The sequence below is a fragment of the Aureobasidium subglaciale genome, assembly GCF_000721755.1.
Source record: "Aureobasidium subglaciale EXF-2481 unplaced genomic scaffold scaffold_22, whole genome shotgun sequence".
NCBI classification, from domain to species: domain Eukaryota; kingdom Fungi; phylum Ascomycota; class Dothideomycetes; order Dothideales; family Saccotheciaceae; genus Aureobasidium; species Aureobasidium subglaciale.
In genome coordinates, this window is record NW_013566973.1 from 54,242 (window position 1) to 76,272 (window position 22,031).

The 22,031-nt window shown below is 51.8% G+C and overlaps 11 protein-coding genes across 11 annotated transcripts; 7 read left to right on the plus strand and 4 right to left on the minus strand.

The window, feature by feature from the left end:
• Positions 1–188: 188 nt before the first annotated feature.
• On the minus strand, positions 189–1,228 carry AUEXF2481DRAFT_425615 (uncharacterized protein). The gene is made up of 3 exons (XM_013485429.1): positions 1,107–1,228; positions 500–1,058; positions 189–428 (listed from the first exon to the last, which is right to left on the minus strand). Exons 2-3 carry the CDS (start codon positions 982–984, stop codon positions 368–370), a joined length of 546 nt encoding a protein of 181 aa, XP_013340883.1. The 5' UTR covers positions 985–1,058; positions 1,107–1,228; the 3' UTR covers positions 189–367.
• AUEXF2481DRAFT_43067 (uncharacterized protein) lies at positions 1,175–2,004 on the minus strand. Its single transcript, XM_013485355.1, has one exon. It carries the CDS (start codon positions 1,956–1,958, stop codon positions 1,425–1,427), a length of 534 nt encoding a protein of 177 aa, XP_013340809.1. The 5' UTR covers positions 1,959–2,004; the 3' UTR covers positions 1,175–1,424.
• A 444-nt stretch (positions 2,005–2,448) lies between these two features.
• AUEXF2481DRAFT_425537 (uncharacterized protein) lies at positions 2,449–4,456 on the plus strand. The gene is made up of 2 exons (XM_013485430.1): positions 2,449–2,649; positions 2,712–4,456. Exons 1-2 carry the CDS (start codon positions 2,590–2,592, stop codon positions 4,368–4,370), a joined length of 1,719 nt encoding a protein of 572 aa, XP_013340884.1. The 5' UTR covers positions 2,449–2,589; the 3' UTR covers positions 4,371–4,456.
• Positions 4,457–5,049: 593 nt separating this feature from the next.
• On the plus strand, positions 5,050–5,864 carry AUEXF2481DRAFT_43069 (uncharacterized protein). Its single transcript, XM_013485356.1, has 2 exons — positions 5,050–5,568; positions 5,628–5,864. The coding sequence occupies exons 1-2, from the start codon at positions 5,328–5,330 to the stop codon at positions 5,750–5,752; spliced, it is 366 nt and encodes a 121-aa protein (XP_013340810.1). The 5' UTR covers positions 5,050–5,327; the 3' UTR covers positions 5,753–5,864.
• A 56-nt stretch (positions 5,865–5,920) lies between these two features.
• AUEXF2481DRAFT_43070 (uncharacterized protein) lies at positions 5,921–7,610 on the minus strand. The gene has a single exon (XM_013485357.1). It carries the CDS (start codon positions 7,547–7,549, stop codon positions 6,089–6,091), a length of 1,461 nt encoding a protein of 486 aa, XP_013340811.1. The 5' UTR covers positions 7,550–7,610; the 3' UTR covers positions 5,921–6,088.
• On the plus strand, positions 7,546–7,935 carry AUEXF2481DRAFT_43072 (uncharacterized protein; the record flags this gene model as incomplete). The annotated part of the gene is made up of 1 exon (XM_013485358.1): positions 7,546–7,935. A coding segment is annotated over one exon (215 nt), but the record flags the coding sequence as incomplete, so codon positions are not given.
• Positions 7,936–8,419: 484 nt separating this feature from the next.
• AUEXF2481DRAFT_32204 (uncharacterized protein) lies at positions 8,420–10,023 on the plus strand (the record flags this gene model as incomplete). The annotated part of the gene is made up of 2 exons (XM_013485330.1): positions 8,420–9,121; positions 9,172–10,023. The coding sequence occupies 2 exons, from the start codon at positions 8,420–8,422 to the stop codon at positions 10,021–10,023; spliced, it is 1,554 nt and encodes a 517-aa protein (XP_013340784.1).
• A 364-nt stretch (positions 10,024–10,387) lies between these two features.
• Positions 10,388–11,107, minus strand: AUEXF2481DRAFT_47934 (uncharacterized protein; the record flags this gene model as incomplete). Its single annotated transcript, XM_013485389.1, has 3 exons — positions 10,388–10,839; positions 10,895–11,052; positions 11,079–11,107. 3 exons carry the CDS (start codon positions 11,105–11,107, stop codon positions 10,388–10,390), a joined length of 639 nt encoding a protein of 212 aa, XP_013340843.1.
• A 260-nt stretch (positions 11,108–11,367) lies between these two features.
• Positions 11,368–14,222, plus strand: AUEXF2481DRAFT_47935 (uncharacterized protein; the record flags this gene model as incomplete). The annotated part of the gene is made up of 2 exons (XM_013485390.1): positions 11,368–11,544; positions 11,607–14,222. The coding sequence occupies 2 exons, from the start codon at positions 11,368–11,370 to the stop codon at positions 14,220–14,222; spliced, it is 2,793 nt and encodes a 930-aa protein (XP_013340844.1).
• Positions 14,223–14,509: 287 nt separating this feature from the next.
• AUEXF2481DRAFT_425855 (uncharacterized protein) lies at positions 14,510–16,145 on the plus strand. The gene has a single exon (XM_013485431.1). The coding sequence runs from the start codon at positions 14,744–14,746 to the stop codon at positions 16,025–16,027; it is 1,284 nt and encodes a 427-aa protein (XP_013340885.1). The 5' UTR covers positions 14,510–14,743; the 3' UTR covers positions 16,028–16,145.
• An 835-nt stretch (positions 16,146–16,980) lies between these two features.
• AUEXF2481DRAFT_43079 (uncharacterized protein) lies at positions 16,981–18,067 on the plus strand. Its single transcript, XM_013485359.1, has 2 exons — positions 16,981–17,860; positions 17,989–18,067. The coding sequence occupies exons 1-2, from the start codon at positions 16,998–17,000 to the stop codon at positions 18,020–18,022; spliced, it is 897 nt and encodes a 298-aa protein (XP_013340813.1). The 5' UTR covers positions 16,981–16,997; the 3' UTR covers positions 18,023–18,067.
• The last annotated feature ends 3,964 nt before the right edge of the window (positions 18,068–22,031 follow it).

The following is a 22,031-nucleotide window of genomic DNA, read 5'->3' on the forward strand; positions in this document are numbered from 1 at the left end:
TGTAGGTTGAAACGGGCTCCATCGAGGCAAACCAGTATGCTTGCTGAGTGCAGCAATGTGGTCCCCTTCATGTGCGGTGGTTCCATGTTCGGAGATGGATCCCAGCGGTGCGTAGACATCTGTCGTCTTCTCTGCTTGAGCAAAATGTAGATCGTCGGGCCCAGTATACTTGAGGAAGTGTGTCAATGAGCGTAAATTTGATGGCTCAATTTGTGTTTGTGCTGCACGTGGTATCATCGGTTTGTGCAACGGTCGCCAGGGGATCACAGGTGGGGTACGAGGTCTGGGGGCTTGAACCGGCGATGTAGCCTGGATGTCGGGAACGATGAAGATGGATGAAACACCTCTCGACTGCACGCTGTAGACGCTACTTGAGCTTGCTGATTGAGAGGTCTGTGAGGCTCGAGCCCTCGTGAAACAGGCTCCGACTGTGCTTGTTAGGACGGTGGTATCGAATACTGATGCTGCAGGCAACCTGTTCAGCAGTCGAAACCCGTACCTTCCCTTCTGTTTGAGCGTCCACTCGCAGGCAGCAATCTCTTCATTTTCTACGACCAAATGGTGGGACAGAGTAAAGTCAAGCCCAAGGGGTCTGTAGTCGCGATTGCGATCGGTCTGCTGGAGAACATTTGCGCAAAGCATGAAGCTGATCTGCGCCTGCTCGTAGTGGCCGAGCTCGAACCGCACTAAACCGAGCAGAAAGTGTGCCAGTGGGGATGTAAAAGGATGCAATGGAAGGACTCTCTGGAAAGCTTTCTCGGCATGTGCGTATCTTCCCCAAAGGGAGTATGTGATGCCAATGTTGAGCAACAGGACTGCCTTTGTTGGCCGGTCAGGCGCCTTCGTTTCAAGCAGCTCAAACTGCATCGCAGCCCATTCTAGGTCGTAAGCAACTTGTACAAGGAAAGATGCATGGTTCCACACGTCTTGTAGTTGTCTGTGTTGAGGTCCCAAAGAACAGATTTGCACAGACTGCTTCTCCATCGAAGCTTTGGTTCCGGCAAGCAAGTCTCTGCAAATGTTTGAGTGATATCGGCGAGAAAGATCAAGGTAGAAGCCTGAAGCTATTGGCAACAATCAACAACTAAGAAGCGAAGACTTTATACCGTTGAGAGACCATGAAGCATAGTAACAGCCAGCATGGCATCGCTATAGCAGGGCACAGCATGTACAAGCAGGTCCATGTGCTTTCAAGATACCTCGATGCTTGCATGATTGAGACTATGTAGCATGTGGTGACTTCTTGAAGTTTGACCTGTTCCTTGCCACAACATACATGATGGCCATGCAGCGGATGTTGAATCACGGGCACTGCAAATCCCATAGCCACGACATCTCCGACAGGCAGTTGGATTGTGTCATTCTTGATATTTTGTGGTGACAACTTGGCATGAACAGTCATGCCAGGTTGTGATCAGTTTTTATCATGCTTGAAGGGGTCGCTCTGCAATGACAACCATCTCGTAAGCTGCCGCACCACTGTCCTCCAGAACAGTCAGTCGACTGAACTTTGAGGACGCAAAGGTAGCCTCGTAGTCAGACTGCCAGTCCATTTTGGGTCCCAGCCAAATGATTCTGGAGAGGTTTGCATGATCATACACATCGAGATATCGCAAGATCAACTTAGGTTCACGTGGATAGGTAAACATCCAGACGTGGGCTTTGGCTGCTTGTGAACAGAGATCCCATGTGCCACCTACAAAGTACATGTTTTGTTCGGGCAGATATTTGTTCACATTCGGCGCTACTTCCACACCGCAGAGGTCGTAGGAGTCGTCGAGCAGTGGAGAGAGCAGACTTTCAAGAAGGCCGGTGCCGCTACCAATGCTAAGCACAGAGATGGCTGGGCCATGAGGCAGGAGATTGACCAGATTATGGATCAGGGATTGCGAGATAGCCATGCAATAATCCGGATGATGCTTGGGCTCTGCAGAAGAAGCAAAAGTCGAAGCGGTCATGGTGTTGGCAGGGCGATTTATGAAATCAAGGCAGAGACTGGCCCGAATGGTGGCTGGTGCTGCAGGGAAAAGAAGTTCAGACCCTCGGACGTCAACGAGGCCAGCAAGCGTGCGCACGTGCATCGGGTGGCCTGTCGGCCATTGACCAGGACAACAAGGATGGCGGTCTCGATCAATTTCTTTCTCAGAGACACTTTTGACAGGCCTTGTCTCTGATAACGTGCAGATAACACTCTTACTCCGACCTGTGTCCCGAACGTAATCCGCCTCGTGACGACCAAGTGCATACAGCCGTTTCTGGCGATCACCCCTCGTCCCCTTAATCGCAACGATCCGCTCCTTCCACATCGATCTCCTTGTTTAGAACCGTTTTCTGTCCAAACAAAGCGACTTTCCAGGACTGATCATTCTGTCGGTCGCTCTTGCCAACTCTACCCGCAATTCCTGGAGTATTCTGCAACGCAAGACGTCGCGTCGTACAAGAGAAGGCACATCTCGGTGGAACAAGTGTGTAGCAGACACTGGCTATACTGCCCGAAGGTCATGAACAGGCTGGACCTGTTGTGCATCAACCGTTTGCGCGACCTGTCATAGTAAAACCGACGACAACAACAACCCACCACACCTCAGCATGGCGACTGCATACCAGCCTACCCCGCGTTGGGAACAATCCGTACCCATGGGTCACGAAGTAAGCATGCCCTCGATGTAGTATGCGCGACTCGACTCGGCTCGCTGACATGCCCGCTTTAGAACCTCCCCTTGGCGAATCAGACTCTTTTCGATCCCTCGTACTCTTTCGATCCAAATCACATCTCTCGCGATCCCTCGAATTACACATCTCGTCGACCCTCTCAGCATGCTGCTACTCTTGGAGTCGACACATACCAGCTGGACCAGATCAAGCGCGACAGTGGAAGGAGTTTAAGAAAAGGAAGCAGTACCTCTCGTGGCTCGAGTCCTCAGAAAGCGGCCATGTCGCACTTGCGTCGACCGTCAACATCCCACAGTCGACCCTCCGCGCCTGTCACAATACCTCGCGCTGATTCCGAAGCCGCCATCGACCCCGATCCAGAACGATCAGCCTGGATTCATCGTGACAAACTCGCACAGATAGAAAGTAGAGAGATGGCTGCTGCAGGCTTTGGCATGCCTCGATCGACCCAGCGCCGCCAGAGTCGATCCGATAGCCGTTCTGCCAGTCGCTCAGCGAGTCGCAATGCTGCCTCCCGTGTGCAATCGGCTGATCGCCATACAAGCCAGCTCGCTTTCCCCAATGAGACCAATGTTCCCAAAGTACATGTATTCGAGGAGCAGAGTGGAGCAGGCGCCGATCAGGATCCTGACTCCGATGATTATGAGGAAAGATTGCGCGAGGAGCCTCGAATGGATCGCAACCTGTACAGCAAAAGTCTTCCCAGGCCTACTGTATCTCGTATCCCAGTCGCAAGGGGTAGTCCTGCACCTGTTTCACAGAGTGTGGTCGAACGAGATTCGCCTCTGCCACGTAGCATGAGTAGTCCTCTTGGTGCTGGAGATAGCGCTAGTAGCAGGACCCGAAGCAAAAGCTTGGGCAATGCTACCATGATAGCTGAACCTAGGAGTACGCGATCTGCGATGCCGTCAAAACCTAGGCCGCGCAGCTCCCACATAGAGGACTCGCCTCAAAGTGTTACCGAATCACCTTCGCTAAGCGCACGCACGACGCAATCCTTGACCGCGGTTTCAAGGGCCAAGGCAATGAACAAAGCGGCTACAGGAGGTTCCATGGGTAGAAAAACTATTCCTAGAGCCACTTCAAAGGCACGGAACTCGTCAGACTCGCCTAAAGACAGCCCGGTCAGAAGACCCACATCTGGCTCTACCAGGTCTCGACCGACTTCGTTCCACAATCGACCGGAAGGGGAAGCACCTTGGGTTGCAACGATGTATAAACCTGACCCTAGACTGCCGCCAGATCAGCAGATGCTTCCCACTCACGCGAAGCGTGCGATGCAAGGCGGATCGGATGGTCAAGATGAAGCGGACAAGACCTACCCTCTGAATATCGACTCTATGAGTGACGAGGAACTGGCTAAAATGGGTGCTCTGCCCCTGCCAGGATCCGCACAGATGGCGAGCCCCGTCACGTCCGATCAGCAAGGTACGAATAAGTCGCAGCCTCCGTGGCCTCTTGGAAGCAACAAAAGCGAATCCAGAAGTCAGACCGGGAGCTCCAAGAGCACACCTGGCGGTTACACCATCACACCCAAAATTGCACCTCCCATTGCACCTCCAAAATCACCGAAACCGCCGGCCACCCCAGTGGATACCTCTCGCCCTACAATCTCAGGAGTACAGAGAGTGCCAGACCTCGACGAGAAGGAGGAAGGCAAGACTAAGAAGAAGGTCGCATGCTGTGTCGTCATGTAGAGCATCCTGCATATACCCAACTATATGCATTTTGTGTAGAAGAGTAACACCAATGTCGCTCTCGTGGTTTCTTTTCTCCCTCTTTTTCGTTTGTGGGATTCTGAAAATGTCTGCTCTCCTACTTTCTTTCCAGTCTTCACCTTTCCTGTGTCCTAGCGTATTAGCAAGCGAATGGCGTTGTATCTTCTTTTCGAAAGCGTAGCGAGTCTTTTACTGTCGATATTTGGGAGGTCTCCTGTCGCTGCATCCAGCTCTCAATCAAACTACAATCTTATACAGGTACACATAGATTCATCCTTCATCAAGTGCGTTGAGTCGTTATTGCTGATACCAAGGGCCTGCTGAAACAGTTCTGGACTAATAGTTGACACTCATCTGTTCGAGATAGGAATATCTATAATATAGCATGACAACAGGAAGTGGTTGCAGCTGTTGCATTTGGTCAAAGGTTGGTACTTTTTGCAGAGCTTGTGATACTCGAAGCATAGCCAAATTGTCGTTGTTTACTGGAGCACTACAAATGTTCGGTATTACAGAGAAACAGTTTTGTCGCTCACTGATTGATGTTAAAAGTTGATGATTGAAGTCAGCACGTGATTCACAAACTCTTGGCACGACTCGCAGCCGAGCTCACGACGCACTGACCGAAATCGCTCGCGGCACTCACAGAGAAAGTTCGACCGAAACTCCCAATTCTTCAAAAACCAACACATATCGACTCTTCGAGGATCACCCGACAGCGTCGTTATATCTTTTCAAAATGGTATGCACCACCGATTGAAGGAAGCGGTCTTGAGAGAGTGCGCGTCTCCCTGCGCAATCTCCCACCCGCGGACAATTACAAAGGCCACACCAGACTAACACTGCGCTCAGTCGGATGTAGAAGAGCCCACCAGCCCCGTCGCCGCCGCCGAGGAGGTCGAAGTTGGCGCCGATGAGTCCGCCCAGTCTGGCTCGATGAGCGTCCTTGACGCCCTCAAGGGTGTTCTCAAGATCTCCCTCATCCACGACGGTCTTGCCCGCGGTCTCCGTGAGGCTTCCAAGGCCCTCGACCGCCGCCAGGCACACATGTGCGTTCTTAACGAGGCTTGCGAGGAGGAGGCCTACAAGAAGCTCATTGTCGCTCTCTGCGGTGAGCACAAGATTCCTCTCATCAAGGTTCCTGATGGCAAGCAGCTCGGCGAGTGGGCCGGTCTCTGTAAGTTTTTACGCTCACCCCCATTTCTTCTTATCTCTCTTCTAATACAATCTCAACAGGCCAGATTGACCGTGAGGGTAACGCCCGCAAGGTCGTCAACTGCTCTTGCGTCGTCGTCAAGGACTGGGGAGAGGAGTCGCAGGAGCGCTCCATCCTCCTCAACTACTTCCAGACCGAGCAGTAAACGCTTCATTGCGCTTTACGCCGCGTCTTTTCAACCACCGAGCCTCCCGAACATCAATCATCAACCACGTCGACTTGCAAACATAAACATGCATAGTACCGAGGGTCGGGCAAAGGTGTTTTAACCGTTGGGAATGGCAATGGCATACAAGTTCAAAATGGAATGAGAAAACTCTCCAAACAAACATCGATCGTGCACGTGAATCTTCTTGAAATGTGATTATGAATTAGTGCGGCGCGTGTATCTGTCAGCGCTCAAGACGAGCAGCACATTCTCGTTGACGGTATCACAAGCCATCATCGCCCTCTTCCTGAACCTCCGCCATCGACTACGAGCTCATTTGAACTGCCATGAAGCAAGTGTCCCACCACTCTTGGCCGCCAGTCTCAATCGTTGATACGGACTCGTCTTGGTATCGAAATAAAGACCCTCAATGTTGCCGTCGCTCCTCCGCAAGCTGACATAGTAAAATCCGCTGATCGTTAATCCGTGGTTCAGATCGTTATCGTCCCCTTCGCCAGACGTCGTATGTTCGCTGTGTGTGCGGCACAAGTCTGATTCGCAGTGTATAAAGCAGCGTTCCTTCCAGCGCATGAAGATCCAATCCGACATGATCTCATCCATCTGTGCCCGACTCAGCATTGCTCGCGCGACATCTTGATCAGACTTCATGCTGCTGAATGGTGGTAAGTTACGCCAATAACCCGCATCTGTTAGAGCCGAGGTTGTCGGGAAGGTGATGGGTCCAGGGTTTGGTTTGGCAGGTGTGAGAAAGGTGTGCAAATTCAGGTCAATGATCTGCCCTTCGAGATAGGTCGTGATTGGAGGCGTAGGTGTGCCTGTCTCAGTAGACAGATGTGTTGTGCTAGGAACGTCAAATGCCTCCATTGTACCAGCGACTGTCATGTTCAGGAAGTCTATCGCTTGCACCGTAACCCTGACAGGCCAACGCTCTTGAATCTCTCGAGGCGGTAGTGTCAAGTTGGACAATGTATTTGCCGAGAAGGACGGTGGGTTAGAATGTGAGTATGGATTGGGGTGATGACCCAACCAGGAGGGACGAGTGGTATCGAAGACTGGAGCCGGCCGTGCAGAGGATGCCTTGACGGCCGTGGTGGTATTCTGAGTGCCTCGAAAGACAGCGCCCGGGGCAAGCCATGAGGAAGGCTGAGGGCTTGGGCAGTTGCCTGTATCTGTGATAAGATCATCGTAGCATTCTGGAGCGAAAAGACCATGGTCCAAAGCAGTGCAGAGTGAGTCGTCGTATGAAGAGCACTCCCGCACATCATCAAGGTACTTCACAGCGGACTCGAGTAGAGGCGAGGGACTTGATAGAAGACTTGTTGTAGTTGTCGTTGTTGTCGTCAAGTCTTGTGCGGGGCTATCAGCCAGGTATGTTCGACGGTATGTGCTTCGAACGTCTTGTGTATCATTCACGTCATCGTTAAGCCGTTGGCTTCCACTAGGCGAGCGAACAGTGGTACGAGCATTCTGCATGATGGCAGCACTTCTCAAGTCATGGCGCCGGTAGAGAGCACGTCGGCGCGAGGCAGCCTGGTCTGATTCCTCCTGGCTTTCGTTGGTAGGAGCCCAGTCATACAGGGACTGCTGCTGTGTCGGTGGTACGCCGTAGGTCGGTCTTGAGTCGTCGAGGCGGGACAGTCTCGCGAGCACTCTCTGGAGCCTTTGCCTCCTTGTTTCATCCTCGGCTGAGCGATCGGTGGCTTCTGCTTCTCGTCGGCGGTCGAGGCGGTCCAGGTCTCTCAAGAGTTGTCGGTCACGAGTCGAATGCGACATGTCTGCTATCGCTTCCTCTACCGCTGCAGTGTCCCAGACATCAGCGTCTTCTGCGTCGACGTCTGGCAGAATCAGAACGAGAATCCATCTTCCAAGCTCTCTGTCCCTTCACCTACTTGGTGTATTTCCGGCAGGTGTGTTGTCGGGTCGTGGCATTGGCTTTGGAGCGTTCCGCGATGATGCGCCGCTGCTCACAAGCCCTCAACGGTGATGACGGCCTGTTTTGACTAGCTCTTTGTACTCAAGCACGCAACCTTGTTGATTTACACGAGACAAAGCCTCGCTGCGCTCCAGAATTCGGTTTGACTTGCTTCCAATCAGCTCGATATACTCGCTTGGAAGGCACTACCGAGGACTCTTGATCGTGCGACTTGCTCACTAGGGTACATCGCAGCACCTTCCTAGTCGACAGGCGTCAAACACGCCCATAACCTAATACCACCTTCCATGCCATCGCAGTAAGTCCAACACCACAACATCTGGCAATACTACAGGTCATCGCATAATATGTCCATTATGAATTTGCTCTTGTGTCTCACGGCCGATTACTCGACATCTTCGACTTATAAATAGCCTACTTTTCGAGTCACTGTGGTCGCGGATCTGTGGGCCCCATTACTTGGTACGCGCCGCTGTGTCAGGAGTGATCAGGGTTAATACACTTTCGAGCGACGACGTCTGTCGCTCTTCAACATCTTTTCTTCACTCCCAAGCACTCTTTTTCTCTCCTCACCTCTGTCTGTTCATTCCTTTGTTGATCTGTGGCCGGCCCACGATCGTCCTGACACTCTTTCTACTTACCCCGTCAATCATTGTACCTTCTATCGTCCCAGTCATTACTATCTCATCATTTCCATCTTCGATTTCAACATGCCTAAATCCCACAGTAGAGTACAATCTAGTCATTCCATTTCTGAGTTTACTCACTACGATGAAAAAAGAACCTGGATCATGGAGGAAAGTTACCAGCCTTCAAGACAAAGCAGCTCGCGCCAAAAGATGCTAGTATACATGCTTTTTCTCGCAGAGGCAATCATGGCGGCATCACTATCGGCACAAATCCCTCTTCTTGTCGCTTCCTCCTCGTCTGCTTGTTCGGACTACAGCTCTGCATACATTCGAAGCCTGCTGGAATGCGCCTACTTCTTTGGCAGCACTTGCAGTATCTTCTGGGGCTCCGCAGCAGATATCTTTGGCCGAAAGGTGATTTCCATGCTTGGTCTGGTCGGTACATTGGCTTGCTGCCTGTTCATGGGATTCGCTACCTCTCTTCCTGGATGGGTCACTCTGCGATTTTTGGCTGGCTGCATGAGCTCAGCCATATTCACATCTGCTCTTGCGATGCTTGCTGATCTTGGCATGCCATCAGCTGCTTCCCTTCGAACTGTATCGTGCCTCCCTCTTATATCTGTCTGTGGTGGCATTGGTCCACTATTGCAATCACTTGTCAGACAGCTCGGTAAACGTGCACCTGCCGGCATCTGGTCGCAGTGGCCTGCACTGAACGGTCAAGTCGCGTGTGCTGGTATGATCTTCATTGTTCTCTTGGTTGAAGCCTTCTGTTTGCGAGAGGTGAGTATTGCCGTGTCCTGTCGACGATAAATATGCTAACTGTCATCTAGACCCTGAATACCGAGTCCGCGGTCGATCGAATCACCGAGAAAGCAACTCTGCTTGGAACCAAGTCCGAGGACAGCGAGACATTGCTGTCTGTCTCTGTTGTCGATTCAGACGAGGAGCCCACGAGTATTTGCATCGACGACTTCCTGCAAGCTCCCTCCTTTGTCACTCTTCTGGTGTCATTCTCTATTCTTTCTTTACACTCATCAACATTTGAAGTACTGCTTCCTCATCTCGCCGACTCACCTGCCAACATGGGTGGTATGGGTCTCCCCTGCGGTCTGCTCAACACCGTCGTCACAATCGTCAAGGCGATAGCCGCTATTGGCGTCTTCTACACTTTGCCAAAGTACACAGCCAAGCTAGATGTTCTAGCCACTTACCGTCAGGTCTCTGTCGCTTTTCCGGCCATCTATGTTCTGATCCCCTTCTTTGCAATGCTGGCCACAGTCTCTGGCGCCCCTCCTGTGTCTTGGGCCGTCTTCTCCACCGCGGCAGTAGTCGCCAAAGAACTTTTCGCCGAACTCGCACACGTCCTCGCCATCCTCCTCGCATTCTCCGCGTCACCTAATGCATCGTCTGCAGGCACTGGCATAGGCCTACTGGGTCTCTCCAATCTTTTCAAGGCACTTGCTGTGGGTGTCAGTGGATTGAGTTATTATCTATCAGACGCATATTCAGTGGTCTCTATCAATGCCATTCTATGGGCGCTTTTGGCGGTTCTGGCATTTACGGGTTCGTGTGTTAATTCAAGGTTAAGAGAGGCTCCGTTGGTTGGACAGGATATTCCGGCCGAGTTGTTGAGGTGGAGCAGTGTTTTTGATGCAGAGTCGGATTCTGAAGCTGATGTGTAGATGCTGTGTGTCTTCTTTTGTTATCGGTGGTATAGATAGATTGGGTCCATCACAGGTGTTTGATGTTTCTCTTCAATACGGTGCACAAAGACTACTTGTTGACTTCGTGACGACTCAGAGTGTACCAAAGTGTCGAGTAGTGTGCACAGAAGTCTGCTGTCTGATCGGGACGAGAGTGTGTTGTCCGAGGGGCAGGAGCATACTACAGGCGCAGTCGTGCAAGAGAGGGGCGAGAGATCAGTGTGATCATGTCATCATCAAAGGTTCGAATTGAAAAGGTTATGCTACCTGTACACAGCCCCATGCCAGAAGTGCATCTTGTGCTCAACGCCTAAACGCCATCCATGCATGACATTTGACCGCTTTAAGGGCAAGCGACAGGCATGTCGTCCTTGTACTCTTCCTCGCGGATACCGTCCTTGGTGACGACCTTGACAATCATGCCCTTGAAGTCGATGGGAAGTCTTCTCTTGAGCTCGTCTGTGCACATTCTGAGAATCTTCATGCCTTGCTCAAAGGAGATGTCGGGGTGGTGGTGCTTGTCGAGTGTTGAGAGACAGTAGTATTGTGCGTAGCCGTGGGCGGCGTATGGGACGGCGGCGGACGAAGCCAGGTAGTCGATCCAGTGGAGGGTGGGCTTGTCGTTGATTGTGTCGTAGCCACCGAGCAGAAGGTTGACGGTGTAGGGGCGTTTTGATCGGAGGGCCTTTGCGAGCTCTGTGCGGATGAATGAGGCGGTTGCTGCGGGGTTGAGCTCGATGTCGTTGCGCATGCCGTACAGCTGGACGTTTGCCTGGACGTATTCGGCGAATTGGACTGCAGGCGATGGATTAGACTGGGAAAGTGACGGGATTGATAAGAGCGGACATACTGGTGTCGCCGGCCTCTCCAGTCAGACCCATCAGGATGTGCTTGCTCAGCGGGCGGGTCTTGTCGTCCGAGGCCTTGAGGACAGTTGCGCCGCGCATGGCCGCCTTGGAAGCGGCGATGATGGTGAAGTCCTTGCCAGTGATGCCGAGAAGACAGTCCCTGTGACAGTGTTAGCGATGAGATACAAGCAAGAGAATGGGTCTGCTACGTACATGATGAATGCGAGGTGGAGCGTTTATTTGTGATGAAGGGGGATTGTTGTATGCGTGCAAGCTTCCAGCCAGGTCGAGCTCTTGGATGCGTCGGCCGGCGATGATGCGCTGTCGGTGCTTCCAACTCCGATCTTTTGCTTGGCACATGCATCTTTTTGGTTTGCTCTCTCCGCATTATCACTTTTTTGCGATCAAGGCCAACTAATTTTTTGGTTTCCTCGCATCTTATCAGAGTCTTCCTAGACTCTTACCTGGAAAGGACATGGCTTACAAGGCCGAATACAAGACGACTTTCGAGCCTGGAAAGGTCATTCAGCCCATCTATACTGGAGGAAGTGTCGCCCTCAGTCAGGATGGTCGCATTCTCGCATCATGTGTAGGAGAGGATGCTCTTTTGAGTGATCTGGCTACTGGGGAGCACTTGGCTAGAATCGAAGGTGTAAGTTGTACTGCCGGGCCCTCTCAGCGTGGCACTGACGAGTTGACACAAGACTTTTGCAGGACGGTGAATCCATTACCACTCTGGCCATGACTCCCGATGCCTCGTACCTGGTCCTGTGTTCTCGCAACCTTTCCATGCGCATCTTCTCCTTACGGACATCGCCAACGGCGGACAGAAGCATAGACGCTACCCTCCTCCGAACCCTCAAGCCTCACACTGCTCCTGTTGTTGTCGCAGCAGTCGATCCTACCTCTACTCTCCTGGCAACTGGTGGCGCCGATGGTACCGTTAAGGTCTGGGATATCAAGGGAGGCTTCACCACACATACTTTCCACGGACACAGCGGCATCATCTCTGCTCTCCATTTCTTCCACGTCGATCCTTCCGCAAGCGAAGCACAGAACAAGTCGCGCAAGAGAAAGAGCAGGTCCGGTGACGACGAGAATGCTTCAGAGGCCACTGCTGGCTACAGGCTAGCATCAGGAGGTGAAGACGGAAAAGTCAGAATTTGGGATCTTCACAAGCGCAAGCCCGTTGCCACTCTGGACTCGCACGTCTCGGTCGTCCGCAGTCTGGACTTCTCCTCTGAGCAACAACTTCTTCTTTCTGCCAGTAGAGATAAGACGGTTATCACATGGGATGCAAAGACATGGCAGTCCAAGTTGACAGCGCCTATCTTGGAGACGGTCGAGAGAGCTGGCTTCGTCGCAAACGGAGACTTTTTCTTTACTGGAGGAGAGAACGCAAGAGTTCGTATTTGGGACATGGCTGGTCACGAGAGAACAGAAGAGCAGGAGCCTGGAGTCGAGACTGAGGCCATTCTGGACGTTATTCACCACTCCGATCTGCCCTTTTTGCTCTCCGTTCATGTCGACATGACACTGGTTTTGCACTCCCTGGAACCGCTCATTCAGACAAACGTGGATGTCTCTATCCCTGCGCTGCCCATCATCCGCCGCATTTCTGGCACACACGACGAGATTATCGATATGGCCTATGTCGGCACAGACAACTCAATGCTCGCTCTGGCAACAAACTTGGAAGACATCCGTTTGATCACCCTCAATACTGAGAGCAAGAACGACGGAGGTAGCATTGCGGATGCTGCGTACTTTGGTGCAGACGTTGCTCTTCTCAAGGGTCACACCGACATCATCATTACCATCGACACTGACTGGTCAGGCCACTGGCTTGCAACTGGAGCCAAGGATAACTCTGCGAAGCTGTGGCGTCTGGACCCTGCGAACGACTCTTACACCTGTTATGCCACTTTCACTGGCCATGCTGAGTCAATCAGTGCCGTCGCTCTTCCCCATTTCGTTCCTGTCGTCGGCTCCAACGCTCACAGCAAGCCTCTTGAACACCCTCCTACATATCTTATCACTGGCAGTCAAGACAAGACCATTAAGCGATGGGACATCAGCTCTGCCAAGTCTGGCTCAGAGGCACAAGCTGTTCGCGCATCATACACCCGCAAGGCTCACGACAAGGACATTAACGCTATCGACACCTCGTACTCCCAACAAGGCACCCTCTTCGCTTCAGCTTCGCAGGACCGTACAGTAAAGATCTGGGACTTGGAGACTGGTGAGTCTGTTGGTGTACTCCGTGGCCACAAGCGCGGTGTCTGGTCTGTTGCATTTGCTCCTCCTGGTACACCGGCTATTGCGGGCGATTCTGGATCGAGCAGTGGCACAAGAGGCATGGCTGTTACTGGTAGTGGTGACAAGACTGTCAAGATCTGGAGTTTGAACGACTACACATGTTTGCGAACATTTGAAGGTCACACCAACAGTATCCTCAAGACCATCTGGCTTCCCATCTCGAAGAACCCTGGAAAGCGCGGCGAGCGTAATTTGCAAGTCGCCAGCGCAGCAGGTGATGGTCTTGTCAAGGTCTGGGATGCTCAGAGTGGTGAGTGTGCTGCTACACTTGACAACCACATTGACAGAGTGTGGGCACTGGCCGTCAAGTCAAACCGAACCGGCACCAAGCCTACTTCGGCGGAAGACGAAGAGGATGCACCCGAACCTCCCGTCGAGCTCATCTCCGGTTCTGCAGACGCTACTCTCACATTCTGGACTGACACCACATTGATGACGTCTCAAGCTTCGGCAACCAGAGCGACCGCTCGCGTAGAGCAAGACCAGGAGTTGCAGAACCACATTCAGGCCAAGAACTACCGTGAAGCCATCGTACTGGCCCTGCAACTCAACCACCCAAAGCGCTTACTCGACCTTTTCACTCGTGTTCTGGAGTCCGAAGACAAGGACGACGACAGCTTGATGGGTGCCAAGGGTGTTGACGAGGTTTTGGCTACGTTGTCCGAAGAGCAGCTCTGGAAGCTCCTACTCAGATGCCGTGACTGGAACGCCAACGCCCGCACCGCTCACGTCAGTCAACGTATCCTATATGCCCTCTTCCGCATATACCCCAAGGAGAAGTTTGTTCAGCTAAGACGAAAGAGAGCACGCAAGCCTCCTGTCGCCGAAGAGGACGAGCTTGCCCAAGGTATGGGTGCCCTTGAGGTCAAGGAGGACATCAAGAAGAACGAGAACATCAAGGATGTGTTGGAAGGTCTCAAGGCATACACAGAACGACACTACGGACGTTTGGAAAAGATGGCCGAGGAAAGATGGGTCTTGCTCTGGACTCTGCAGCAGATGGATTCATGATTGATGTTGTGGGTTTTGTCTTCTGCATGGTGTTTTGGAGTTTAGGTCATATCCAGGATATCAAATGCATCGTAGGGGAGTATCTGTCTCGAAAAAGCAGCTTCGTTTTTCTGTTACCCACCTACGCTATCTACCTCCTCGCTACTACACAGGTCCCGATTTGTGATTTTGACACGGGTGCCACGAGACACTTTAGGTGGATTCGAGTCGGTATTCCATCGCCTAAGGCCAGGCACATAGTCAGCTATGAAAGGCACAGTGTAATTTAACACGTACTAACCTTGTGCCGAAAGGCGACGAATCTCTAGTGCCACCTTCCAAGATGAATTACATTTGGTTTGCTACTGTGCATTCATGTGGTAGCTGACCAAACAGAGCGTGTCTACTTAAGAGTTGTCTCGAAGCAGTCTCCCTTGGCAGTGCGTCGGGTAGGTGGCTCCTTCCATGACAACAACACGTCTGATTGCGTCAACGATCTCTGCGCTTCGCCAGAGCATCTTCTTCATCCAAACACCACAATCATGCCGCATGACAGTTACAAGCCTCGCGGTTCGCGGCCCAATGGTCACCGCGTGACTGCGAATCCCTTCAGTCTTCCTGTCCGTCCTGCCTCCAGTTGGGAGGATAGTCGTGACCGTACGAGCGGGCAGCTCCACACTTCGGCCATGCATCAACTCAACCTTACTCAAAATGCAATGACTCCTGCTGAGCAACTCAAGTCTATGGTGCTTCAAGCCGGCGGCCATATCTTCACTGTGCCTCCGGCTCCCACTACTACGTCGGTGGACAGAGGCTCATCCGAGACCGTCGAGACGATCCATCGGAAGTGGTACGATCGCGGCTTGTTGATCCAAAAGCATGAGCGTCGTCTGAGTGACAGCAACAACCTCTTGTCGAAGATGTGGCGCCGCCTCGATCCCTATGATCGCGTGCTCAACCTCCTGAACAACGATGCCGTTGTTCGACGCCATGCCGAGCAGCGAGCAGATCCTGCTTACAGCGAGAACCCATACATGCAGAGCCTCTTCACTCTTCTGGCTGCCTACGACTATGTTCATACCATCGATCCGGACTTCGTCTTGAAGTCAAGCACATCGACTACTGACGCCGCTGTCACTGAGAAACGCATCAACAGCTTGGCAGCTACTGTCAAGCTACAGTCTGGTCTTCTCCAGGAAAAGAATGAGACTATCGACAAGCTACGTGCTCAGGTAGCAGCTCAACGCAAGGTCGAGAAGAAGCATATGGATTCCCTGCAGCAGTACGTCACTCAAGCGGACGCGCAGTACAGTCACAAGCAGCGTCAGGCCCAAATCAGCCAGCATATGGATGCCATGCAGCAGCAATTCGTCACCCGTCAGCCAGAATCGCAGCGCCAGGACAAGCATCACAAGGACCACCCAGATCAGCAAGTCGATCTGCAGCAATACGGTAATCAACCTGGAGACCTGCAGCTCAAAGACAAGGACAAGGACGATGTCATTGGTCGTCTGAATCGCCTGCTTCAGAAGGCCAACGACAGAATCTCGGTTCTCGCCAACACCCCACAGCCACCACCAAATCCTCCGCGTGCTCCGCGGGCACGTTCAACCAACCCAACTCGCCCTCCTGCACCCCCTCCTCGTACTTCTCCCCCAGCTACCAAGGTATGCTTCAATCTCGCGCTAGCTGGCGATCTCACGGTGGCTAACAATAATAGCTTCCGGAAACAGCATTTGGCGGTGTACCTGAGAATCACACGTCTCTCACCTTCGATGGATTCTCTGAGCACAACTCTTTCAATCCCGCTCGTCTCCAAATGCTGACCGCTGTCAACCCCGGTGCCAGGTCCGAGTCTCCCATGACCATGACCGACGCCGCCGCTCCCCGTTCGTCGGGGGCCAATTGTGCTCCACTAGGACCCCTTAAGAGACGCTACGACTCTGCCATGCAGAGTTCAGGTGATATTCGGGCTCATACGCCCATGGCTTCTCACTGGTCGTCCAACGTTGGCTCGATCAAGTACTCGAAGAGAGATGACGATGGCTCGAGAAGAGCTGTCTCATTCCTTGACTACGACGACCCGGACGAGAACATGGACGAGGATCCTCAGCCTGTCAAGCGCATCAGGACCAGGTCCGGAGTCCTCACTCCTCCTCCATTCGAGGATCTTGTGATGTCTTCGACTGAGCGTGATGGTGGTGTGTCCATCAAGAGCGAGACGGTCGACCTTGAGATGGGCGAGATTGAGGAGACTTCCACCACAAAGCATGCCTACGAGGAGTTGGATAAGATGATCAGTCAGGCTCAGAAGGATGCTATGGCCTGAGTGTTGAGTCCAGAGGCATCAATACAAGGCAAAAATAGCGGTACAGATATCGTTCTTTAGCTAGCATTATCAAGTAAGCATGTCTTCTCGCATCATCCTTTGCAAAGGTATTCGAACACGATTCCGCATTGTGAGACATTTGTGATCGTCGGCTCGAGGCGTTGGGGTCACCAACTACACCCCGTGTTTACAAAAGTGAAGTGCATATCGACCACTCATTGCTCGGGATAATTTCAAACGCGAGGAACTCCCAACACTCCATTCTGCGACTGTGTTAGCTGTTCATCAATTGTGCTGTTGCACATGGAGAGGCATGATAAGAGTGCTCACGATGGAGCAGGGTCACACAGACAGCCAGAAATATGAGACAGGCAAGTCGAACCGAAGCGCGCCAGATTCGCGTAGCATCGCGTCCTCCATCATCTACAACTTCAGTAGACAGATCAGTCCGCGCTCAAGTATGCACCATGAAGCGTAAAAGGCATCGAGGTGGCGTCACTGAAGTCGTCAAACGTACTGGAATCTGCAAAGACACCACAGAAGGCAACCACCAATCCACTCCGTCTGTCCTCCGGCTATACTATCCTCAAGTCTTGACGCTGCGAGAATACCTCTCGCAAGCCACAACATCGAAGAACAAAAAGCGGCAGATTCTCAATTACGGTTCTAATACCGTGGATATATCACAAGAGGCCAATTTGGATCTTGCTAAGCTCCTGGACATTGTCTTGGTCGGATGCCATGATGTCAAGCAAGAAGAGCATGATCTCGTCGACTATCAGAACGACCTCAGCATCTTCTCGACTCAAGTGTCTGGATCCACAGCCAGGTCCACTGGCTCACAAGTACCACTCGCCTTCTCTGAGATAGTCGAGTTCGCAATATGGCAGTTGTTTCGTAAGCATACATCTGGGCATCGACCGCCACATGTTCTTTGTCATGGATACTATCACGACGGCCTTGGAGCTGTCAGAGCATCGGCGAAAGCCAATGCGGAAGATGATTGTGAGCCTTTATCACATAATCGGAACGAACATGTGAACAGGCTCAAGGGAGAAGATTGGGCAGGTCTACCGACATTGGTTGGCACGAGAGGTACTATCGCAATTGTCAAGCTCCTACAAGATTGTGGCATGTACATGCCTCTGGAAGGTGGCAAAAATAATCATATGCAGATCAGCGGTGTTGATCTTTCTGAGCTAAGGTCTCTTGACAAACACAATCCTGCAGGCGGTCCCAAGCAGAACGGTGGAGCTGTATCGGCAGTCTCGAATGTCAACAAGGATAAGATACCACAGAGGCGAGAGGCCAACACACTCAATACAATCCGGTTCGTACGCCATCGTATCCTCTACAGAAAGCCCGACTTGAACGCCAAAAACGGGGCATATTTTGGGCTCCCTCACATTCGTAGGTCGCTCGCCACTAGACAGCTGACTGATCTCTGACACATCCTAGACATCCTCAATCGTGTCCAGCATGTCGAAGATGAGAATAAGAACGCCCACCTCTTAAAATATGTCTTCCCACGACAGTTCGGCCTGCACAATGTCTTTACCTATGAGGTTGACCTCAAAAACTCAGCTCAGCCATTTAAAGACTACACACTACGAGAGCAGGAGATCGAATCAGCTAACAAAAGACCCAAACATCGATCTCTGCCTAAAAGACTGCGCGGAGAGTGCGAGACTCTGATCGGCCAACTGAGTAATCGACATGCAAGATGCGCATACTCGGCTCTGCTGCACTACTATTGTCCTGATACATTCACACGAGAGCACAGCGAGATCACCGAGGGTCGGAGCATCTTGCAGATCGCAACGTCCTCTTCACAAGTCTCAGCCTTCTGCAGGTCTGCAGTAGCAAAAGTCTTCCCGGGCAGGTTTTGGGGCCATGGGGAAGCTGGAGCCACGAACAAAGCGCATGTGATGCAGCAGATCGATCGTTTTGTCAAGCTTGGGCGGTATGAGAGTTTGATGCTGCACGAGGTAGCCCAAGATATCAAGGTGCGGAATGGGCAAAGCTGACAACGTGAAGAAAGCTGACAGAGATACCAGATATCCAAGATTGCCTGGCTCAGACCACCGCACGAGACTGAAAGCAGTAAGATGTCAGCATCTGACTTCAGAAAGCGAAAAGAGATTTTGGCAGAACTTCTTTATTACCTCTTCGACTCGTTTCTCATACCATTGATCAGCAGTAACTTCTACGTGACAGAATCATCCACTTTCCGCAACCGCCTACTATACTTCCGTCATGATGTTTGGCAGAAGTTGTCCGAACCGGCGCTAAACAAGCTGAAGCTGTCAATGTTTGACGAGGTTGGAAAGGGCAGGATGGAAAAGACATTGTCCGACATGTCGATCGGTACCGGTCGTGTGCGGCTGCTGCCCAAGGAATCAGGCCTTCGGCCCATCATCAATTTGAAGCGAAGAGTACAGGCCAAGAAGAACGGTAGGCTGGTACTAGGCAAGAGTGTCAACAAGATCCTGGAACCAGCATTCCGTGTCTTGAACTTGGAAAAGGTAAGGCTCACATCCACTGCAATGGAGTAATTGACTGACCGATTGCTAGACACTGGTACCTGGAAAGCTGGGATCGTCAATGTTCTCTTCTGATGAGATGTATCAGCGTCTACACCGCTTTCGAAACCAGTTGAAGCAATCTGGAAGTTCCCAGAAGCCACTCTACTTTGCAAAAGTTGATGTGCAGTCTTGTTTTGACAGCATACCCCAGAAGCCATTGCTGACACTGTTGAACACTTTGATCAGTGCAGAGAGCTATACAATCACGCGATTTGCTCAAGCAAAAGCACTTGGGGACTGTGTCCAGTCTGATGATCAACCCATCATCATGCCCAAGGCGTCATGGAAGTTTAAGGGCAAAGCTCAGATTACCGACCAGGAGGCGTTGTTCTCCGAACACGCTAAGAAGGAAGCAGAAGCAGCGCTCGGCACTGTCTTTGTGGATCTGGAAGGTAAGACGCACAGGAGTCGTGCTGGAATCCTTGCATTGCTCCGAGAGCACATCGAACGCAATGTCGTCCAGATTGGCAAGAAGTTTTATCGGCAGACCACAGGCATACCGCAAGGCTCGGTCGTTTCGAGCTTGTTGTGCAACTTTTTCTATGCAGAGCTTGAGAGCGACGTGCTGGCGTTCGTGCAAGATGGCGAGAGCTTGCTTCTTCGTCTGATCGACGACTTCTTGCTCATCACCACAAGTCATGATACTGCGACTCGTTTTGTCCAAATTATGCACCGAGGACTTCCTGAATATGGACTAAAGATAAAGGAGGACAAGTCAAAGGTCAACTTTGACGTACAGGTTGACGGAATGGTTGTGTCCAGACTACCAGCAATCACGAACTTCCCATACTGTGGTAATGCGATCAACACTGTCAATCTCAACATCACCAGGGATGAAACCCGGCGGCAGCAGAACAGTAAGGGCATGCACAATTCACAAACCCCAATGTTTATTGACAAGATGGCAGACATGGCGGCAGCAACGACTGTCGATTTTTCGAGATCACCAGGACAGGCCTTTTACCGCAAGACGTTCAGGTGGGTTCGGCACAGCATACGCCCAAGTCGCACAGGGCGGCAGGGCAGATGTTGAAACAAAACTGACGCCTGTGTAATAGCATGCTGAAACTGCATATGCACACCATGCATTTGTGCACCCAGCACAATCACATCACAACCGTGATCACCAATGTATCCTGCATGTTCGCAGATACGGCGGAAAGATGCTTTCACTACATCCGATGTCTCTCCCAGACAAAAAGGCCATCTGCCGCTCTGATTATAAGTAAGTTGGTTCATATGTCGAAATGTGTGGTGATCAAAACATTGAAATTCGTTCATAACTACGTTTCTTGCACGGTTGGGTGTCGAGAGCGTTCCGAAACAAGCGTTGATCGACATTTGATCGTTGATCGTTTGCCTTGACTCGGTAACACATCACTGATTCGAGCTTCGCACCACAGAAACGATTGACGACTTGATACATGTTAGCTATGGACTCATGAAACGCAAAAGAGAGAAGAGGAACAGTGACGTCGAATATGCATGCGCTTTGAGCAAGGCACAAACACGTTGGTAAGTTCAGCATGAATGCCAGATGACATTTCTTCATAACGGCGATCACGGTGAATGATGGAGGAGACAGTCCGATGAGGGCAGAGGATCATTGAGCTAACACGGCCTCGGTGTACTGCATCCTTCGCACCATCATTCATCCCGCGGGGAAAGACCTCCACTGATCGCTGAAGGCTTGTCAAAACTTGATATGTGCTGATTATTGAACAACGCGACAGGCTGGCTTGTGACTCGTTCTTGAAAACATTTGCAAGACGTCAGACGGGCTTTGGTGGCTTGCTATCTTGGCTACAGCGGGAGATGGCGGAAGCGGGATTGGCTTTGAAAGCTAGAGAAAGACAGGCGCTTGAGAATGCGGGCGTGTAGAGCCAAAAAAAAAAGTTATCAACCACTCGCGCCGACACGGTGATATTCCAACATTTGCATGGATGAAGCGGCGGATCAGATGAACAAGTGCATGATTTTGAGATAGGGCAAAGGGACAGGACTGGTTGGTCTCATTGAACGACGAGCAAAACCCCGCATTTGAGACACGGGTCGTGCGATCACGATACAAGTACCAAACGCGATCAAAAACGGTGCTGCGGTGCTTGCCTTTTGCGGGTGCAGGTTTCCTTGAATATGGCGGGAGCTTGGCTTGACGAGGTGGAGGGGCGCTTATGAGATGGGTGGACTCGAGGCGCATCATAGAAATGACAGCCTTTTTCGTGCCAGCCATGCCAGAGTTGGCAGCAGCATGCACGATGCGTTAAACCCGGGTTCTTGTGACAAAGGAAAGGCTATCAGTCCCAGACGTTCACGGTCAAAAGCTATGCTCCCCCTCGTCCCCTGATTGCGAGAAGATTGCCAGAAATACACAACAAGCAGCGACCGTTTTCAATCTAAGGAGATTCCCCAGCACTATCAGGCGTGCAGTAGAGTCGGTCGGTCTCGGCACAAGAGGCAGACGAAGATCCGCTCGCAAGACTCCTTTTTTACCGCCAGGAACGAACGGCCGAGCCCTCAAGAATGGCTAGCGCTTTGACATATTTTGTTGATGATCCACGCCGCCGTCTGGAGACTGTCGAAGCCTCTGGACCGGACGTCTTTCTTTTCAACAATCCACCCCATCATCACCATTCTTCTTCTTCTATATTTTCTTCCGCGCCCAGGTGCTTGACGTCCAATTCTCTGCATCATTTCCAGTATCCCATCTCCAGCATCGAGGCCAAGAATGATTATTGGGCCTTTTTGAAGCATAGCAAGCCCCCATCAACAACAGCAAAGCCCCGGCCTTGCGTCCGCTCTTTTATTATCCCTTGCGCCAGCGACACAAAGACAATGACGACCCATGTACATACGAGACCCATCACCACTACCACCCTTCACACCGACCGAGACCCCAGCCCCGGATCCCCACCA